The 19794-nt window shown below is 36.8% G+C and overlaps 3 protein-coding genes and 1 pseudogene across 5 annotated transcripts; 1 reads left to right on the forward strand and 3 right to left on the reverse strand.

Moving 5' to 3' along the window:
- Positions 1–801: 801 nt before the first annotated feature.
- Positions 802–5303, reverse strand: LOC122055281 (annotated as a pseudogene).
- An 846-nt stretch (positions 5304–6149) lies between these two features.
- Positions 6150–9150, forward strand: LOC122055282. The gene is made up of 6 exons (XM_042616648.1): positions 6150–6584; positions 6809–6905; positions 7155–7330; positions 7410–7476; positions 7566–7626; positions 8875–9150. The coding sequence occupies exons 1-5, from the start codon at positions 6459–6461 to the stop codon at positions 7580–7582; spliced, it is 483 nt and encodes a 160-aa protein (XP_042472582.1). The 5' UTR covers positions 6150–6458; the 3' UTR covers positions 7583–7626; positions 8875–9150.
- A 276-nt stretch (positions 9151–9426) lies between these two features.
- On the reverse strand, positions 9427–14256 carry LOC122055283 (coronatine-insensitive protein homolog 1a-like). Of its 3 annotated transcripts, none has more exons than XM_042616651.1 (4): positions 13501–14256; positions 10975–11461; positions 10083–10881; positions 9427–9872 (listed from the first exon to the last, which is right to left on the reverse strand). In XM_042616651.1, the coding sequence occupies exons 1-3, from the start codon at positions 13977–13979 to the stop codon at positions 10090–10092; spliced, it is 1758 nt and encodes a 585-aa protein (XP_042472585.1). In that variant the 5' UTR covers positions 13980–14256; the 3' UTR covers positions 9427–9872; positions 10083–10089. The 3 variants fall into 3 exon arrangements, with proteins under 3 accessions (XP_042472585.1, XP_042472584.1, XP_042472583.1); XM_042616650.1 differs by having other exon boundaries at positions 9427–9905; XM_042616649.1 differs by lacking the exon at positions 9427–9872 and having other exon boundaries at positions 9924–10881.
- A 1630-nt stretch (positions 14257–15886) lies between these two features.
- On the reverse strand, positions 15887–19531 carry LOC122055284 (50S ribosomal protein L4, chloroplastic-like). The gene is made up of 2 exons (XM_042616652.1): positions 18447–19531; positions 15887–16285 (listed from the first exon to the last, which is right to left on the reverse strand). The coding sequence occupies exons 1-2, from the start codon at positions 19267–19269 to the stop codon at positions 16275–16277; spliced, it is 834 nt and encodes a 277-aa protein (XP_042472586.1). The 5' UTR covers positions 19270–19531; the 3' UTR covers positions 15887–16274.
- Between the last annotated feature and the right edge of the window lie 263 nt (positions 19532–19794).

Consider the following 19794-nt stretch of genomic DNA (forward strand, 5'->3'; position numbering starts at 1 on the left):
GTTTTCATACAGAGTGAATGGGATAATATAATCTATGTCATGCAGAAGAAGGTACTGAAAATTTCTGCTTGTTTAGAACTAGTCACAAAAATATTTAAAATATTTGGTGGAGTTCAACACGTTACTTCCCAATTTATATTATCTTTATTCTTACTTATTACCATAAATCCAAGTCAAGCATTCAGATTCATATCTAATAAATTAAAACCAGTGCTGGCTAATCAAGGCGACGACTGATAACAAAGAATGATATAGGTACACAATTATTCACCAATTAAAATCATGAATAAGCAAATTGAATCCCTATTATATTATGAGTGTCGCCATGTGACCAACCAATTACAATGAACAAATTGTTAGGTATCTAACTTCACTGTTGAAACAAATCAATTGGTGATCACAAGGTCTCCAGAAGATACACCAGATCCACTATCTGATGCTATAGCGAGCCCAAAACATGTCTTGAGCTCCATCCCTGGCTGTATTGAGGATAATCCATGTAATTTTATCACTTGACACTCAACTGCAGCAGAATCATCTTTCAGCTAAAAAATAAAAAAAGGACGGAGAACGTTGCCTGATTACTCAGTGCAATTGATGAATCATAATTGTACATATCAACAAATAAAGAGGGAGAACTCCATTTCTTTATAAGCCGTTCTGCATGGTACCAAGGCTTATGAAAACCCATGAAACTGTAATCAGTAACCTGACTTGTACTTGCACTTGAACAAAAAAATAATATATGTACGTCAAAAACCTTCATGGCGTCAACAGCAAAACTCACCATCATGTGATGCCTTTGTGATGAAAACTATTTTATCTTGTACCAATGGAACTGAAAAAATGAGTCAGTAGCATCAGTGCCACAGGCATATGGCAATGTTCAGTGCATTATTCAGCTGTTGATCTCCTTGACAAGATCATTTTCAAAGTTTCATAGGTCATGAAAACAATTCCTACACTGGGTACAACTTTGAAGTACTCAGGCAGGATACCTCGATATAAACCTCGAATTCCTTCAATCCGAACTATATGCCTGAATGTCCCAATCAAGCCAGAAGTATAAACATGTGCCCTTCCGCCTGCCCCTTCCAACTGCATTCTCCGTCTCACAAGATCCAGCGGAAATGTTGCTGCAGAAAAACACAAGGAAAGTGTGGCTAACAACCTGAATTCTTATTCTGTCCTAAGAACACAGTCACATGACATGAGGCACAAAGGTTCATGCATTCTCCTTCCTAAAAATGTACCTAGTGCAATGCATAAACAATGCTTGAAACTGCAAAGAATAATCAGCAAAACAATCATGAAATTAGCACATATTTCAAGTCAGGTTGCACTGTTCCGTTGCATCAGTTCAGTGTCCGCACATAACACACTAGAACACAATGGGGGCACACAAATTTGTGCACTATATTATACAGAAGCAAATTCAACTAGGCAATTCTGCAAATTACTAGTAAGGGCATGACAGAATAATTGATTCTTAGTCATCAACTCATTGAATTATTGACGCAAGATGAGTGTAGATCCCAGCAATCTCACGACAGTATGCCTTGATCAGTAATCTCATGAGGGAGGGAGGACCTCCAAAGTTTTAGTATCATTGATTGTAACCCATATGTATTGAATGAATTGAACAATATATGGATTCTTTATAGATACTATATTAGTCCAGTCTCATGAGACTCAGTGCAATATTTATCAGGTCTGCCAGAATTAGTAAAAAAACCAATAAATTATCATATAATCTAAAAATATAATTATTATTATTTTACTTGAAACACAAACATAACCCAATTCCACATATTGTGGGACCAACGAGATCTTATCTTGAGGTTCCTAAACTATAGGTAGAACATATTTTTACAATTTCACAACAAAAATGGATGACTCAAATGGCAAGCTGTCAACACAAGCATCAAATATTGGACATTCTGCTCAAAACATTCACAAACAAATATCAGCCGGTTCACTTATGAATCTAATTTCTTTACATGAGCTATCTCTACTAAATGTCCATGCACTAACCACTTCTGTGACTTCATCAATTATAGCCCCCTCAAGAATTATTACAGTGGCTGTTTTCCTCAAAATACTGCTTATTTTGAAGCCGACTGGATTTCATATTAAGATTTACAGGTGAAAAATAAACAAACCAGTTCAAAGCTTGAACCTTTTCTTGGTTTGTGCCCAGACGTACTGCTATTTTATTTAGTTAACCTTTTCAAATAGAGTAGGTTTATTACCAAGGTGGTAAAAGCAAATATATAAGATAATTGAAACTATTGATCAAGAAAAATTTTGAATCATTAAATAAAATTCTCTTGTTCCTTCCTCTCCTTCTATTGCACAGCAAAATTGTCAATTGAGGCACACAGTTGTACTGCATGAAGAGGTATCAGAGTCAGCTTCATCACGTTTGAGGCATGAAGATGGTATTGTGTCAATTAACTTCATCACCCACTTCTACATTGTCTGCCAATGTTGAACCAACTTAAAGGCAACATTTTTTCCTAATTATGCTGATCAAAATAAAGACCTAAGATAACTAAGAGGAAATATGACAGACACCCCAACAACATGTTATATCAGAGTGATCCATAAAAAATAACCAAGCTGGAATTGTTAAGCATATACACATTTTCTCCCTGCACATTCTTTCTGTGACTTCCTTGAGACTAAGTATTCACTTCCTCGAAACTAATAATTCTATATGTATGACACTTCTTAAGAACTAGCGACTCATTTAGTTCACAGCAATCCTATAATTGATAGATTAGGAAGATAAATTGTGTTTTCCACAATAACTATTTTATGTCAAACAGATTAACCTCTATTTGTGTAGCATATTAATATGTTTGTTAGTAACATACCTGTAGATGATGCTATACCAGAAAGACTTCCACAAGCCAAGCTAACCAATACAGGAGAATCATGTGGCCTGATACATAAATAAATATTATAAAATAAAAAACATATTTTATATAGAAAGAAACCACCAGCACAAATCACAAAAAATGACTAACCTTTCAACTTGCCAGCAGGATCTCAAAGTTTCATAAACTGAAAAGCTAATTGCTATGCTAGGTCCAACACCCTGCAATCCAACAATGGTCATTAGGAATCCAGAACATAACTAAATTTTAATAACATTATGAAGGTTAATAGGAAATTAACCAATAATGTTGCTCCAATTCCCTTGTATAAGCCTCGCATGCCCTCATCTCTGCAGATTGTATACAAAGCATGTGACATGCCCCTGTAATACATAGTACGCGTCTGCAAATGATTAGGAGATATAAAATGTTATGAATCAACTAATCCTGCAATTACCTAATCAAACTATCATCACAGTCATAACTATACAGCTAAAATTAACAGTCAGAATCATAAATGAAAAATATTGTAAATTTAAATATAATACAATTACATCTACAGACAACACAAATCCTGAAATGATATAAATGAAAGTTTCAGTTTATAATTGAATTACAGTGAAATCAACAGATTATTATAATTCATTCCATTTTCACACCATCTATATGCTTTGAAATTTTGGATATGTCAAAGTTAAGAGCTTCAAATAAGATTTTGTTATCCATAAAGACTAAAAGATAGAATACCGCTTGTTATTATATAAAAAAAAGTATGCTGTTACCTGAGCCGCAAGACGTGTCCTCACAAGATCCAATGGATATGTAGCTGATGCAGCTGTTATTCCAGCCAAACCACCAGCAAACAATCTTACACAAACATCTGCAGCAACATTATCTGTAGTCTTATCTAACCCAGTAATCATGTGGAGCAACTGCAAAAGTAATTAATTTAGTTGTTATAAATAATAGACTGGATCTATTTAAAATTAATATACTAGCGCTATTGAAATTTCCATCTTACACCCTTGTATCGCTTATAAGTATAAAAATTTAGAGAAGAATATGGTAACGGTGAGCAATTGTCACCAAATTCCCTTTCCAAAATGCTCGAAGACCTTCTTCAGAAACAATTCGAGAAGCCTCCCTCCATATGCTTGCATTCTTCAGAGTGGCTACATCAGCGTGCATTCCTTGGACCTAAATGTGGCAACCCATAATAAAAGCCATGGCATATAAAAAAGAAAATGAAGTGACAGCATCTTTGCAGTCCAAATTAAAAATTGGAGTACACACATTGACTTTGTAAGTTAGATAATTATCTAAATAAATGAAAATTAATTCAAAGAATACACTATTTTTAAAAATCTAGTTGATATCATAGATCAATTACTTAATAGCTCGAACCAAATTAAGTGATACATGATAAAGGGAGAAAATCATCGAATGGCTAAAATCTCTAAAACAGTATAAGCAATTAAAACAGATGCGCCTGCCAAATTCCCTTTTAGGATACCAAGTTGTGTTTTAAGCTTCCAAAGTGGTACTTGTGTTAATAATGCTCCTGATAAAACTTCGATGAAGCTCTGGATTAACTATATTTTTGCAATTCTTTATGCTGACAAGTATGTAGCAGCAACAAAATACAATTTCAATGTTATGAGTTCTCAGAGACAATGATTATTCATGCTAATCAATCTATTATAGGTGGAAAAATTGAAACGTCAGATTCCATTGTCGCCCCCCAAAACCCAGCTTATAATATATTCTATAAAGCTTCTTCGAATCCTAGAACAGAAAGTAATTAACGCCAAGTATTTGCGAGTTGCAGGAGGGTTCTAATAGAAGAAAATTCCAAGGATCAATAGACCATGAGAAGGTAAAAAGAATGAAGAATAATTTCTTTCAATTCAAAGGCTAGAGGAGGCGAAGAATAAGGATACCTGGAAAAGAATAGTAAGGCGAGCAAGAGGAGCCGTACACGTCTTGCTGACAGCACCAGCGACGCCACCAGCTATAAGGTGCTCCGCCGTTCCGATCTGCGGCTGGTGCTGCAAGCGCTGCTTCGGTGTTTGGCTCTTCTGCTGCGTGGAGTACATTTGCTTCCCATCACCAACACCACCACCTCCGTGGCCAGACGAGAGAGCTCTCTGTCTGCTGTCCTCCACCACAACCCCCACCCGCGCGTCCGTATGCATCTCCCCCCACCTCGCGTGCGCGCCTCGAACCCCTAGAGCGAAGCCGGAAAAGCTCCGGCGTGCATCGACAACCTCGCCTGGAAACGAGATTCGAAACCCTAAACGGGAAACCCTCGCTCACGTCGTCGCCTCTGCCGCAACGCCGAAATCTAATCAATTTTCTCGAGTATGTTCGTATTCTTCTTCGCCTTTTCTCGCAGTTTTTGACCTTTTTAACTAGACTTTCTCGACTGTTTCCATTTGCCCGTTGTTAACATCTCGGAGATTGATGCGGAGTAGAACTGCGGGGCCCTTATTATTAACCAATAACAATTCTGGGTCCATCATTTTTAATGTTTTAATTAAATTAAATGATCGAATAAAGTAAAAGTAAATTGCATTTATTCAAAATGTTCAAATTTAAATACCTTACCAACAATAAAACAAATTAAATGGACACTGTATAAAGAATTTTATTACTGAAATGCATTATCTTTTTTTGCAATGCTTTCCTATACAATATTTTAAGAAATTGATCATGCACATTAAAATATAATAATTTACGATTTTGCAAATACATAGATTTCATAAAATTGAAATAATCAAACCAAGTCAAAACTTTATTAAATTTAGATTTGAAATAATGTTAATCTATAGAACTAAAATTCAATAATAAATAACCTCTTGTGATTTCAATATTTTATTTTGGGAAAAAAAACTTTTTAGGGTTCTAAAAAAATAATCAAAGCAATTGGTTTTTTTTTCATTTAAATGTAATTTAATTTCAAAACACTGAGATTAATCATAGTGATATTAATTTCCTACTAATTTGAGAGAAGGTTCTGTATTTATATTTTAAAACTTATTAATTATTTTGAATATGATTAAATTGGAAGTAGGTCTATTTTATTTAATTATATATTTTTAATATGATATTAATTTTATTATGTTTTATGGAATAATGATGTTTTGTGGTAAGAGAATGGATATCTGATTTTTCATGGATATAAAAATGGAAATAAAAATTAAAAATCTGATGGAATAAGAATGAATATAATAAATAAGGACGGAGATCAAAAATATAAAATCGGATCCCGATCCAAATCCATTCCTTTCTAATTAGTCATGGATAGATCGACATGGAAAGAGATCTGCAAAGATTTCCTCGCAGAGAGATTGAAGGATCGAGTAGGGTATTAATGCGGCCACCTGGGCGGCTTTGAGGCCGACACAGCGCCTGATCGAAGCAGCAGCAGTGCCGCCGCCATTGCATCTCCTTCCCCACTTCGCTTTAAAACCTTATCGGCTCTCTTCACGTGTTCCTCCCCTGTCTATTTATACCTCTGCTCGGTCGATCCGGAGGCAGCACGCATCGTAGCGACAATATTAGGGTGAAGATCGGATGGAAGGTGGAGGAAAGAAGCCGTCTTCATCGTCGGTGGCCGACGAGCTCTTCCCCGCGGGTAAGGATGTTTCGTCCTCCTCGTCGCCTGGCTACTTTAGCACCGTCTTCCCCCCTGCTTCCGCGGTACGTCAAGGTTTTCCCTTTTTGATTTCGTGGATTGATTGATTGATTGGTTGGTTGGGGGAGCGTGGAATTTGGATTAAATTTTAGGGTTTTGAAATTAGATTCTTGCATGTCGATCATTCGATGGGCGTGTCGCTTTCTCGTCATTTTGATTCCCTTTTCTCTGTCGTTGAACCTTCAAAATGTTTTTTTTTTCCCTTGTGACTTCCGAAATGGCGTTGTAGGTGGTGGGTAAAGATTCTTCACAGAGCGACTTGTACTGGACGTTGAGCAAGCCAAAGATGGATGGACAAGCTGGGAACGCTCAGGGCGTAGCTCCAGGTCGTTGAATGAGTAGGCTTGTTTTAGTCCTTCATTTCAATTAGGGATTTCGATCAGTTTAATTGAACTTTGTATCTTGGAACTGTTCAAGTAAAATCTTTGAGATCACACTATCATCTTCCTATCATTTAAGCGAGGCTGAAGTCTTAATTCCATGACACAAGGTTTCATGAGGATTTGTTTGGTTCTGAATTTCTGATGGATTAGAATTTAGGTTGAAAGACGTTTTATCAAATTATCCTTCTGCAGGTGGTAAATCTCAGAGCAATCCAACTAAGAAACAAATGATGCGGAACAAAGATGGAGAACCTGTAGCTCCTAGTCCATACGAAGAATCTGCCTATTTTAGCTCTTCTGTGCACTATGGTGGTCGTGATTTCTATGACAGTTCAGCATCCACTCAAGTTTCTGGATCACCAAAAACTGTAAGTGACGCAATAAATTGCAAAAATTAGGAAGAACAATGTTGTGACGACATGAATCTTTGCCTTTCAATTGTCTCAGTATAAAGATAGCAATGGGGAGAATCCAGATGACTCTGATGCTGCCAATCGAGGTGAATGGTGGCAAGGTATTCTTCAAGTGAATTGGCGTTGTCTTGAATCTCTTGCATTCAAAAATCCACTATTAAATTGGATTTCTGTTTAACTCATTTATCAGGTTCTCTGTACTATTAAAGTACCAACTCAATGAGTATGCTCTCACTCAATATTTAAAGAAGGTACTTTGAACTATGGGTTTTTTCCTTCATCCATTTCCTTCTATTCGATACTTGCAAAATATTTGCCATCATTTTAGCTCATTGCTATTTCTCATGTGCAAGTGATCTGGAACAAAAATTAATTTATATTTTGATGTGATTTTATTCTTTTGTGTCTTCTATGCTTAGTTGTTACCACTACATCTGGACTGAGCTTGTCGTTATATTGTTGACTATATTGTTTCAGACTGCAGAAGAAAGTGCTGCCCCTCCCTTAGTTTTGCCTTCTTTAAACATTACCCATGTTGTTCTCTGTCCTTTAGGTTTTTTTTTTCATGTTTTGAAAATGATTTCTACTTGTGAAAGTTAGTCAGGATTTTGACAAGATGCTAATTGGCGGCCTTCCTTTTTAATCAGGAGTTACTTTGGTTTATATATATATATATACACACACACTTGGGTTTGGTAATGTGTCTCAGTGAAGAATTAGTTGATAGCTAAATCCAGGCTGGGAGCAACGAGTGTGGTCGGCTTTGACTTCTTTAACCGCCTTAATCCATGCCTACAATAGGGAACTACTGCTATAATTCTATTATTGCTTGGAAGTATATCGCTTATCAGTTTATGTTGTGTGGTGTACTATTCATACTTGTTATGGTAGCACATTGTTGTGTGAAGGGTTGAACCCCAATGGAACTTCTTGTGCTGTACTCTGAGAGAAAGCAAGGCTATTTAGCTGTGGGTATGGCTCAAGTTGGCTCATACCAACCTTTATCAAGGCTTTAGAAACATGGTTTGTGTATTGTGTGGATCGCTGAGAGAGGTTTTCTCTCTTCCCAGCTTCCTTCTAATGTTCAAGCACAAACTTTCACATGGTGAAGGAATAATATCTTCCTCTTCATACCAATTAGGGGGTACAGAAGTTCCTTTCGTATCATTAGGGAGCCATCCATTCTCCTTTTAGTCAATTTAGAGTGTGATGCTGCTAATTTTAGATCAAAGGCAAAAGCAAATCAACCACACTGCATGCAAGGAGGAAGGTAATCTAAGTGATGGAAGCCAAAAATTATCTGTGAATCTGTCACTTGGAGGTTATCTCTGCTCGTCTCAAATTCAGAATCATGCATAAGAAGTAGATAAGGTCTGAGTTAGAACCTTTATTACCATTAAAATAATGGGACTTTTTTCAAGATATCTTGAGGTTTAGTACTCCATACTGCTTTGGTTAATATCTCATATTGTAATGTCTTGTACTCTTTATTGTGACAGATCTGTCAGAGAGTTGCTGCTGTTCATGTATCTAGTTCGCGACGGTAAAAATAATCCAGGAGTCTGTTCTTTGCCTCTTTTGGTTGTGGCAGTTTAGTTTAACAGGTAGCATGGGACTTGGTCGTTGAAGTATTTCATAGTCTTGTGAACTGTTTATCAAGTCTAGGCAGCAAACCTTCGCCTCCTGCTTTTATATCTGTGAGGTTGTAAGGTAGCTCAATATGTTTCCGTGACTCACTAATAAAAAAAAAAATTACTCTTCGTAGTTGATAAGCATTTTAAAGTTTTCAGATATTTCTATACAAGTAGTTTTGTAGTTGATAATTATTTAACACTCGTCTCAAATGACATTTTTATCCAATTGCCCCAATAGACCAGCTTTCTCTACATTGTTTGGTTACTAGGCTCAATCAAGATCACACATCATGCCCTTGTGCATAAACTCCATTAACACTCGAGTATTCAATCTCTATGATTCAAGTTAAAGCTCATCAAGTTAAAAAGTCATACAAGATTCATATGCACTATGTAAAAATAGTCAAATTAAGCTCATCAAGTTAAAAGACATACAAGATTCATATGCACTAGTTAAAAATAGTCCTTACGAACTGAATGCGTATATGAGAACATATAGACATCTAAAATTCAATCATAAAAAGTAGTATTCATCCAACATCCATACGCACCCACTCTCATCCGTCCAAAATCTCATCACTCCTTCATACCCATCGTCTTTAGACGTCCAGGCATTCGGTGCTTTCCCACCCGGTGCCATTAGATGGCATGGCAAGTAATTGCTTGCGCATGTATACAGCACCACATGCGCGCCGCCACAGCCCTTGCGAAGATGCCAAATCCAACCCACTAAGCCAGCAGCACGACCATGACTATGCTCTGAATCCATGTTCTGCTTCTGTGATCCTTTCCTCTTCTTCAAGGAAACTTGACCATTCATATGCGGACGATCAAACCGAACTTGTCCTTCGTTATGGAACTTACTAGTGTAAAGGTGGATGCAATTGCATTTAATTCTTCGGATCGAACAAAAGTGAAGGTCAAACAAAGTAGAACATCAGATTAACTACTCAAATTGTTATGCTGAGATGAGATGCATGTATTTCCCTCGCGACCAATACAGAGATCAAAGGGAAAGAGGGGGGAAATGAGACAACTGAACAGAAACAAAAAATAAAAGCTTAAGTACGTACAATCAATTCATGCCAGGAGTGGGATCACAGATTCTGGGCAATCGTTTCTCCGACCAACAAGGGAGTAGTAGGCAAGTATCTGCGCTTCTCCACGCCTATCTTCCACTTCTTCGGAAGCAGTATCCTGGCTTGGAGGAATTAATTCTATATTCCAGAACCGATGTGCCATTGACAAAAAACTAGCGCCATTCTGAGATGCCCCGTACCCTTGCACCCACAAGTACCTCAAAGAAGGCAGTTGCTGAGCTGCAATAGCCAAAGCACGCTCGCTGAAACAACAGCTCCTTAGCTCAAGCTTTTGCAAGCGCGGGCATCCTCTCGAAAACCTCAGCAATCCGATGTCAGAATCACCAACATTGCCCATCAGTATCCAGCGGACATTGCCGCTGTACTCTCCAATATAAGCAAGACCTAAATCCGACAGTCCGCCTGGTCTAAGGTAGAGAGCAAACCTCTTGAGCTTTGTGCAACCTCTGAGCAGAGACCGGACACCATTATCAAGGGGTAGATCTGTTATTTTCTTTTCTCTGTCAAGCAGAACAAGCCGGAAATCACAGAGGTTTTTGCTGAAAGTGCCGAGAGCTTCAAGGGCTGCATTTGTTATATCAGAGACATATACTGCCAAGTACTCTAGCTCAGGACATCCTTGAGCTAGCATGGATAGACCAACTTGTGTGACTCGACCCTGCTCGTCCTCCAGGCCTTGTTCATCATCACCTCGCTCAATTCTGAGTCTTTTCAGTTTCTTACATGTCTGGGCCACGACTTCTAACCCTCTATCTCCAATCACATCCCTAACCTGATATCAGTTAAGATTGTAAATTAGATTTTTGGATAACGGGCAAGTGCATGGGTGAATCACAATGAAAGATTATAGACAGGCAGCCTTTACCTCTAGAACCTCTAAATTTGGACAGCGTTGGATCAGCTGACAGTGATCCTCAGTCTGGAGAAATGTATACTGCAAGTCCAGCTTCTTGAGCGAAGTAGCAAATGGAAATAATAAGTGCATTTCATTTGTACCCATATACATAAGGCCAACGCAACACAGCTTTGGAGGAAATCTAACTGTTTGATACATGTTGATCTCTCCAACCTGATCATTAAATGATCCCCCGCCAAATTCTTCTAGTAACGTTGCTTCTTGGAAAAAATGGATTAGAAAAGAGATATCACATTCACTGATTTTCAAAGAAGATAATGATTTGCAATTCCTGGCAAGTAGCTCAAGGTCTTGCGGTGTAACTTTGAGTTCTGTCATGTAAAAGTTCAACGCCTCCAACACACAGTTGTTAAGAGCAAGAACTCGAATCCATCTATTGTCATTACTATTATTGTCAACAATTGAGCTTTCTTCCAAGAATAATGTTGTCATGTTTCTGCATGTTACAAGTGAGAACCAGTATTCATGGATAGGTTGAAACAGATAAACTTATAGGAAAATCATTATAGGAGAGAGCAAATTAATCAAAGTTGTAGTGATTTGCATTGTAAAAGAAGCCTTGGATTCCTTTCACCAGATAATTAATCAAATTAGCTGTACCAAATGAAATATGCTTAGGTCTGCCAACTTTTTGTATATTTTGTTTGTTTAATTGTTACTTGTACATAGTGGCTAAATAATTACACTGATCTTTACAATCTACGAGTAGCAAACATTTGTACACCATGATTCCAACCCATTTGTAATTCCAAATATGACTGAAGAACAGAAACAAAAACATACACAACTATGCCATTGATTTTTAAGCAAGTCAAAATGTGTGACTTTGAATCAAATCCTCTTAACTTCCACAAAGAACATGCATTAAAGGGAATAGACATTATCGAAATTGAACCACTCGAGATCTTGGTACAAAATTGATAAAGTGAAAAAAAATTATTTCACCAATAGGTAAATCTCACATGGAGAAATTAAATTGAAAATTATATTATTGCAAAGATGATAAAAATAAAGGAGTTTTTTTTTTTTTTTTATAGACTCAATTCTACAACAAATGTGAAGATAAATATTCTAAATAAAAATCTACTAATTTTAATTGGGATTATAATTATTCTTCTATATTACTAAAATAAAAAAATGCTAATTACCACACAATAAAAATTAAATCTTCAATTTATTATCTGCATGCCAATCTTGAATATTCCTCACATTGTTACCTTTCATTATGAATGCACCAATCTGAATTTATTTTCAATCTTGAATAATCTTCACCTTGTTACCTTTTGTAAGTCCTTGTGTTGATCTTATTTTAGTAATGATTTGAAGATACTAAATGATTTAAAACTCTCAATTCGAGATGATTGATTTGGATGAATTACACCATTTCCTTGGAATTAAAGTTCTTAGATCCAAGTATGGAATTCTCATCGCTCAAAAGAGTTATGCAAAAGAGATTTAAAATATTTATATAGAATGGAGAATGCTTATTACAGGATTGAAATTGAAACAAACATTGAAGGGAAGTTGATTAACTCAATCATGTTTTAAAGTTTGGTTGGAAACTTATTATACTTAATAGACATTATGTGTGTTGTAAGTTTAGTAAGCATAGTTTTACCCAAAAAAACCATTCTCTAACCATTGGGAGGCAACAAAAAAGAATTCTTTGATATGTGAAAAGACTCTTGGCTATGATGCTTTCTATTAGGCAATGTGCCACTTAATATTGTTGTCTACACTGTCACTGAGAAACTTTAGCTTAGTGTGAATTGTGTTTTTAATCTTGCAAGTGGAGCAATAGTATGATTCAAAAAACCAACCTACTATTGCACTCTCTATCATAGAAGCTAAATACAATTTTTTCCCCCTTCTTTTTCCAAGATATCATTTACTTTAGTTGCATGATATTTAGGAGAATCTCAAGCATGTTTAAGAAGGTTCAACAATCCTATTCTATGACAACATTTCAACAATTTTAATTTTGAAGGATTTAGTTCTTCATGGATAAACAAAATCTATCTGAATTTGACACGATTTCTTAAGGGAGCTTGTGAATGAAGGTGCTGTTCACGTTGAGTATTACAGGACCAATGGACAAAAGGTTGACATCTTCACTAAACCATTTGGAGGGGCTCTTTTCACCAAAAAAAAAAAAAAATTGCAGCAAGTATAGGAATGAAGAGTACAGGAGGCATTATTGGATCCTTATACTAAATTGCTTTAGTCAAGAAGTTTTCATAGGTTCAAGTTTTTAGAATAATAAAAAAAAATAAGGTTAAATTTGTCCTTGGTGATATTTATTTTACAAAATACCATACCTTTAACCCTCAGTGAAAAAAAAAACAGTTCATTCCAAAAAAAAAAAAACTCTCAGTGATAGCCACAAAATTATATAGCAAGAAAAGATAGGCCAAAAGGAGCAAAGATTAAAAGAAGCAATTAAGAACAGTTCATTCAAGTGAAGTAAATGGTTACTTGCAAGAACGGGCAATGGTCATGAGGCCGTTTGTTGAGAATCCTGAGCACTTGTCAATCTTAATCGACTTGAGCTTGTCCCCTCTAGCCCTAACCAGCACATCAATGTCCTCGTCCTCAATGATCATACGGCGAAAGTGGACGGACTTGAGGCAACTAAGGGACTCGGCGAGGCCACGAACCCACGGACCAGCATAGCCACCCCACTCTTCTGGGATGAGGTTGAACATGGCAGCGCGGGGCTTGCCTTTGAGCTTTAGCGACTCCAGGTTGGGGAACCTACGGCGGAGCCGATCGGGGCTTGTGGAGTAACAGATAGCAATCGTCACCTGCTTCCGCGACCGGGCGTCGATGTTGTACCACCGCTGGCATACCAACGAGACCGCCTCCCTATCGAGCGGGTCGTCCATGTAACCCAGCACTAACTCCAACGCGGCGTCCGGAACCTCAAGCCTCATCTGGCAGTTCTTCGGCTCCATCCTTCTTCCAACCAGCAGGTTGAAGACCCCCCTCTAAACCTACTTCCAGGTTAGCCTTATCGACCAGATCCGCGGCGGATTCCGACGCTTAACCAAACCCTAAACCATTCTTTCCAAGATTGGCGCCGGCAAAACCAAGAACCGAACTAGGAGGAGCGAGAGTGAGGTAGGTGAAGATGATGACGATCAAGAAAATCGCGATCGAGCTGAGCCGCGAGCCCTAATTTTAAGTGTTGTCGTCGCCGATGGACAGAGGAAAAAGCCCAAAAACGACAAAATGTTTCCATTCCTGACAAGAAAAACGAAGTGAATGTGAGTAATCATTCCGCTGTAAATTTCTTACAATTTTTTTTTTACTTGCCAAATCCATAAGCTTAGCCATTCATAAACCGTTTGTAATATTTATATAATGCACAAATTTATATAAAATTAATCAAACGGTTACAACAATTTACAGAAATTACAGAATATAAACTATAAATAAAATAAAATTACATCTAAACTTAATTTAAAATATAACTATATTCATTTGTATCACTTGTTTATATATTCACACTGTATTGTATTATTTTTAAATCATTAATTTTATCAGTTTTGGAATCACCTTTTTAATTTTATTATTTTATTAATTTTACAAAATAAATGACTTAATCAAAATTAAAGATGCCTTATTAAAAAAATTATAAAATAGTTCCTTTTTTTAACAACTAGCTTGGACGTAAATTTTTAAACAATATTTTTATAAAACAACTACTTCAATATTATTTTAATCAATTGGAGACTTAAGCAGTTGATTAAAAATGAAATTCAATCAAATAGCTAGAATTCAATGATTATATTTGACCTTCTGAAAGACTAAAACAAGTATTAACAGATTGAGATGGCCAGATTAGAGTTATTGGAGTGCTTATTATCATGTAAACTTTTGGAGAGTTTTGAGCACTCAAGATTCTCACTCCATCAATGCTAAATTGTTTTAATTTAATCTTAGTAAAAAATTTTTTAAACAAAAAATTATTTATATCTCTAGGAAAAATGATATTATTTGGAAGCATTTCATTGTTTAGGATTGTAAGAGGCATTTTGGCCAACAATTTTTTCTCATTTATATCTCTATCCAATTCCTAAAATTTTGGGCAAATTTACCTTTTATTACTTTTAGCTTTCACTCTAGTTTCTTTATGATATTAAATATCAAATACAATTTTATTTGTATCACAAAATGTGAATAGACATGGAGCAGCCTTAAGTAATCCCTTTAACCGTTTAATCTAATTATTACTTCTTCTAACATTCAAACCTAATTATGACTTCTAATATAATATTCTTTTGTTTTGTTGGCGGGATCATATCACAACAACTAGGGTTCATGTTTTTTTTAAGGATTCCAAGAATCCATCAAATTATTGTTCTAGGTGGTCCTAATTTCCAGCACTTATGATTCAAGTTTGATATCATATGATTTGTGTGTTGAAGACATATAGTTTATTGTCTTTACCTAAGTTTTGAGTGGTTGAATGTTTATTAGTAGGTTATTTCATGGAAAGATATGTACAAATCCTAAATTTTGCATAAAAAACTAAACAAATCAAACTGATTAAATAGATTTTCAACCAAATTAACTGAATTAATCGAAATTTAAAAACCAAAATAATCAAATTTAAATTTTATTTAATTAATTACATAATTTATTTAATTAATCATATTTTTTAAATAAAAACTAATTAAATTAATATTGTTTAACCAAATTGTGACTTTTAAAATAAAAACTGAACCAAATTAATTGAAAACCAAATTGAATTTTAAAAAATAAAAACCAAACCCGATTTGGTTACATTAATTCAGTTTTAGAGAATTTTTGCTCATCCCTAATTCCATGTGCACATGAGAGCACAAACAAAATGACGATCCTTAAAAATGAAGTTAAGCAGACAAATCATATCTTTTACATTCTAAAGGCAGATCAGACAAACAAATTTACAACATTTAAAAGTAAAGGACCAATTCTGGTATTCTATCGACTTCCATACACGAAGCAAAAAAAACAACATTTGGACAGGAAATTCGATCAACCTTTACAGTTCAAAAGTATCAGTTAAACCTCCATAAGAATACGATGCTGCAATCTAGAGATTACAGGATCATCAGATACATCTGACAAAATGGACTCAAGAAACAATCATTGGATCTGCTTCATCAGCATATATTTGACGCGAGGCAAAATTTAAGTTCCAAATGTGAATGTAACGGGTCTCCTTACTGCGCTTCATGATACCAAAGTTAATTAATATCATTTTAGTTATCTCCTGAAACCACCAAAAAAAGAGTCAGAAGATGATTGTTAGCCATCATATATTATTTCTGGAAGCCATATTTGTTGTATGGCTTTCTCAAAATTCCTGGATTTAATAAACAAACTCCCTCTTATTCCTACCCTAAAAATTCTCTCCGATTTAACAGAGATGCTAAATAAAAGCTCAACAACATTCAAGAAATAATAGTAGTATACTTGTTCTCTCATAAGCCGAACCTAATACATTAGAATCTGATCATTGTTTCAAAATGTTTCTTTGCTTTACTTATTTTCAATTTTTTGGGTCTCAGGAAACAAAACATCTTAACATTGACCTCTCCAGATGATCCATCATCCAATTATTCATGTGCGTGGCATCTACATAATAAATGCCTAGTCATTTCAGAGACGCAAAATTTGGGACCTATGTGCCTGCATCTCCATAACTAGGACAGGAGAAATGTATTTTTGATTGTTTGTAGGCCATAGTGTTGTTGGAAGTGCATTATTGTTTTACTATGTTTAGAATATTGATTCAAAAAATTAATAATTTTTTCTTTGTTAAATTTGTGAAGCTCAGTAGGAGAAAATGCCTTTACTAGGCATCGGTTGGTTCCATATCTTGCCGCCATAAAAATATAAATTGGGTAAAATAAGTTTGCAGCTTAGATTTTTAAACTAATATGCAGCCCAGTATCTGCTAGAACATGAATCATGGATCACTTTTGAATCTTCTTAAGAAATTTCTACCCTCCACCAAATTCAAGTTATATCACCACGCTAACATTCCATGTGTGTGTGTGTGTGTGTGTGTTTGACTAGGCTTCAACAATATTCTGTTTTACGGAAATTCATGTAACTTCACATGAAAGTAATTATGAAAACAGCATAAGGTACAGGATAAATATTACACTGATGAGGCCAATTTAGAAGATGAAGGCATTGCTGAGACCGTAGTTCCAAGCCGTTGCACTATATTATGAATGTTGGACAAAGATAACTATGTTTGGGGTGAGAACATGTTGAAGATTCTAGTGAGAAGGCTGCAGACAATTATATACCCTTTAAAGGAAAAGGAGAGAAACGACCATCCCAGGTTGCAGATACTTCCATTTGCCTATGATCAAGTGTGGAACAATATTTCCAAAGAAATGTGCAGAAGCTAGTGAGTCCACCCCCATAGCTCCATATGGACAAGTACAAAAAACACCATGGACCATTGCGAGCTTGTCTATGCGGTCCTACTGGCTATGGGCATGGAGCTCTATGGCTTTAACATGACCTCTCATTCCTATCATCATCTACGTTGAATCAAGATGAAGTTCATTCCATCCTAGAAACACTAGTTGCTTGGTGCAATGCCCCTCAATAGAAGTACATCATAGAACATCACACTTGCCCAGGTTAAATTATAGGCATGGAACTCCCTAACTTCAACAACAAAACTCATGTATGTTTCCAATTTTCACTTGTTATTTATTTTGATAATCAAAGAAAAATGTATTAAAATAGTACAAGAGTTATCAGGCACAACTAGGATGAAGTTGAGTTTCCCTGAGAAGTCCTAGAAAAGTATTAAGAAATGAAACTGAGCTATATTAGGAGATGCAATAAGAGTCTTATCGAGTTAGGATTTAGTTTTTGGTCGATTCCCTCTGTCTCTCCTCAGGCATTCTATTAGTTTTAAAATTTTATGAATAACGTCCACTTAATAATATGCATCATGATATGTAGAAAGATGTTTAATTTATTGTAAAGTGTCCCAGTTTTCATTCACTTATATTATCCTCCTGTCAATGCATGAAAAAACCTTTGATTTTATTCTAAGATATTAATTGACAATTGGATGAAATATAGAATTATAACCTGGCATATCATTTGAAATACTATCAAATGTTTCACCATAGAAAAAGTATAATACTGTTCATCTTTAATGTCAATTCCTGCCAAAAGGTAAGGACTTTTTGAGAGTGAAACTAAGCAATCATGACAACCATTTTTGTTGCAAGCTACTTCCACAATGAAAAAGAATACCTACTATTTACTTCCTTATCCTAACATTGCAGCCAATAAATTTTGATGTGCGAGCTATAAACAAGCAACTAGCTCTGGCTATCAACAGGCAATTAAATGATTTCGCAGGAGACAGAAATAAACCATCTTAAGAAACTAACCTTGAGCATCCTCCTCTTCTTCCTCCTCTCCTTCGTCCTCCTCTTGGGTGGTTTCCCCATAAGTCGAGTTGAGATACTCCACAGCTGATTTTGTGAGTACCAATTTCTCGGAGTCAAGAATATCGAATAGGTTCAGCATTCTGGGAGTTAGCAGTTTGATGGTCCCTAGGTTCCTGCAGGAGAGCAGGACATTATCCGACACTTCCGTCATCAGGAACATGGCTTTCCTCTTGGGGTCGAGCCCCCACCTCCGTAAGGCCGCCACGAAATCCTTAGTTTTTGGCCCCGTCTCAAATTCCTGCTCGAAGTCCTCCACCACGAAGGCATCAGAAGCCGCAGCCGCGCTGGCGAGAGCGGACGACAGTGCGAGGCGTTTCTCCTTCCGGTTGATTTTGACGCTCCAGTCGCGGGGCTTGGGGCCGAACACGACGCCGCCTCCGGGGCGAAGCGGAGTGCGCTGCGATCCACGGCGGGCACGGCCGGTCTTCTTCTGCGGGTAAGGCTTCTTCCCGCCGCCTCTGACCTCTCCGCGGGTGAGTGTGGAAGCGGTGCCTCGGCGCTGGTTCTGCTGCTCAGTGACAAGACCGCGGTGGACGATGGCTCGGGAGGTTTCTGCGGGGGCGGACTTGAGGGAGAGGGGGACCTCGCCTACCTTGTTGCCGGAGAAGGAGAGCACGGGGAGGGCGGCGACGTCGCAGCGGACGGCGAGGCGGAGGTGCTTGGTGAGAGAGAGATTGGGAAAGGGGTGAGATCTGGAGGCGGAGAGCGGGGAAGTGAGGAAGGAGGAGAAGAGGGAAGGAGTTGCCGCACAGGTGATCGGCATTTTGCTCAGCCGAGTTGAGAAAGTAGCGAACAAGGTGATATCTGTCTATCCGGCTATCCACTTATCCATTCAAACGGGCCATTTACTGGGCCTGAATCGGGCCGATAGCCATTTTGACGGCCCGTTGTTTAGACGGATCATGGGCCACGGTTTCGTTCAGGTTTTTAGGCTTTCAATTTTTCTTTTTATATATCTTAGAGGGGGACGGAATTCTCCATCTAATAAATTTATAAGCGCAAATGGCTCCTTGTTAAGCAGGAACGTTCTAAATTTTTATTCCATTCGAGTAAAATATGTTATAGTACTAATTGAAATTTTAACCTGTAAGTTTTTTTAAATTAATCTTAATTTAATTAACAAAGTTAAGTTAAGCCTTACGTGTTTGATGTCTTGTATTTGAGTATGTAGAAATTTAGAAATACAATAAGTCAAACGGAAGATGCAGTGAGTGATAAGGATGATGCATGAAGAGAGCCGATAATCTTGGTGCATATGGAAGACGAGGAGTTGCGGAATAATACATTG

This window comes from Zingiber officinale, chromosome 3B (assembly GCF_018446385.1).
Source record: "Zingiber officinale cultivar Zhangliang chromosome 3B, Zo_v1.1, whole genome shotgun sequence".
In the NCBI taxonomy this organism is placed as follows: domain Eukaryota; kingdom Viridiplantae; phylum Streptophyta; class Magnoliopsida; order Zingiberales; family Zingiberaceae; genus Zingiber; species Zingiber officinale.

Excerpts from the sequence above, each read along its gene's own strand:
- LOC122055283 (XM_042616651.1), bottom strand. The coding sequence starts at position 13,979 with ATGGAGCCGAAGAACTGCCAGATGAGGCTTGAGGTTCCGGACGCCGCG. Across the intron at positions 11,462-13,500 it reads ACCATTGCCCGTTCTTGCAA|AAACATGACAACATTATTCT; the intron begins GTAACCATTTAC and ends TGTAACATGCAG. Across the intron at positions 10,882-10,974 it reads CAAATTTAGAGGTTCTAGAG|GTTAGGGATGTGATTGGAGA; the intron begins GTAAAGGCTGCC and ends AACTGATATCAG.
- LOC122055284 (XM_042616652.1), bottom strand. The coding sequence starts at position 19,269 with ATGCCGATCACCTGTGCGGCAACTCCTTCCCTCTTCTCCTCCTTCCTC.
- LOC122055282 (XM_042616648.1), top strand. The coding sequence starts at position 6,459 with ATGGAAGGTGGAGGAAAGAAGCCGTCTTCATCGTCGGTGGCCGACGAG. Across the intron at positions 6,585-6,808 it reads TCTTCCCCCCTGCTTCCGCG|GTGGTGGGTAAAGATTCTTC; the intron begins GTACGTCAAGGT and ends ATGGCGTTGTAG. Across the intron at positions 6,906-7,154 it reads CGCTCAGGGCGTAGCTCCAG|GTGGTAAATCTCAGAGCAAT; the intron begins GTCGTTGAATGA and ends ATCCTTCTGCAG.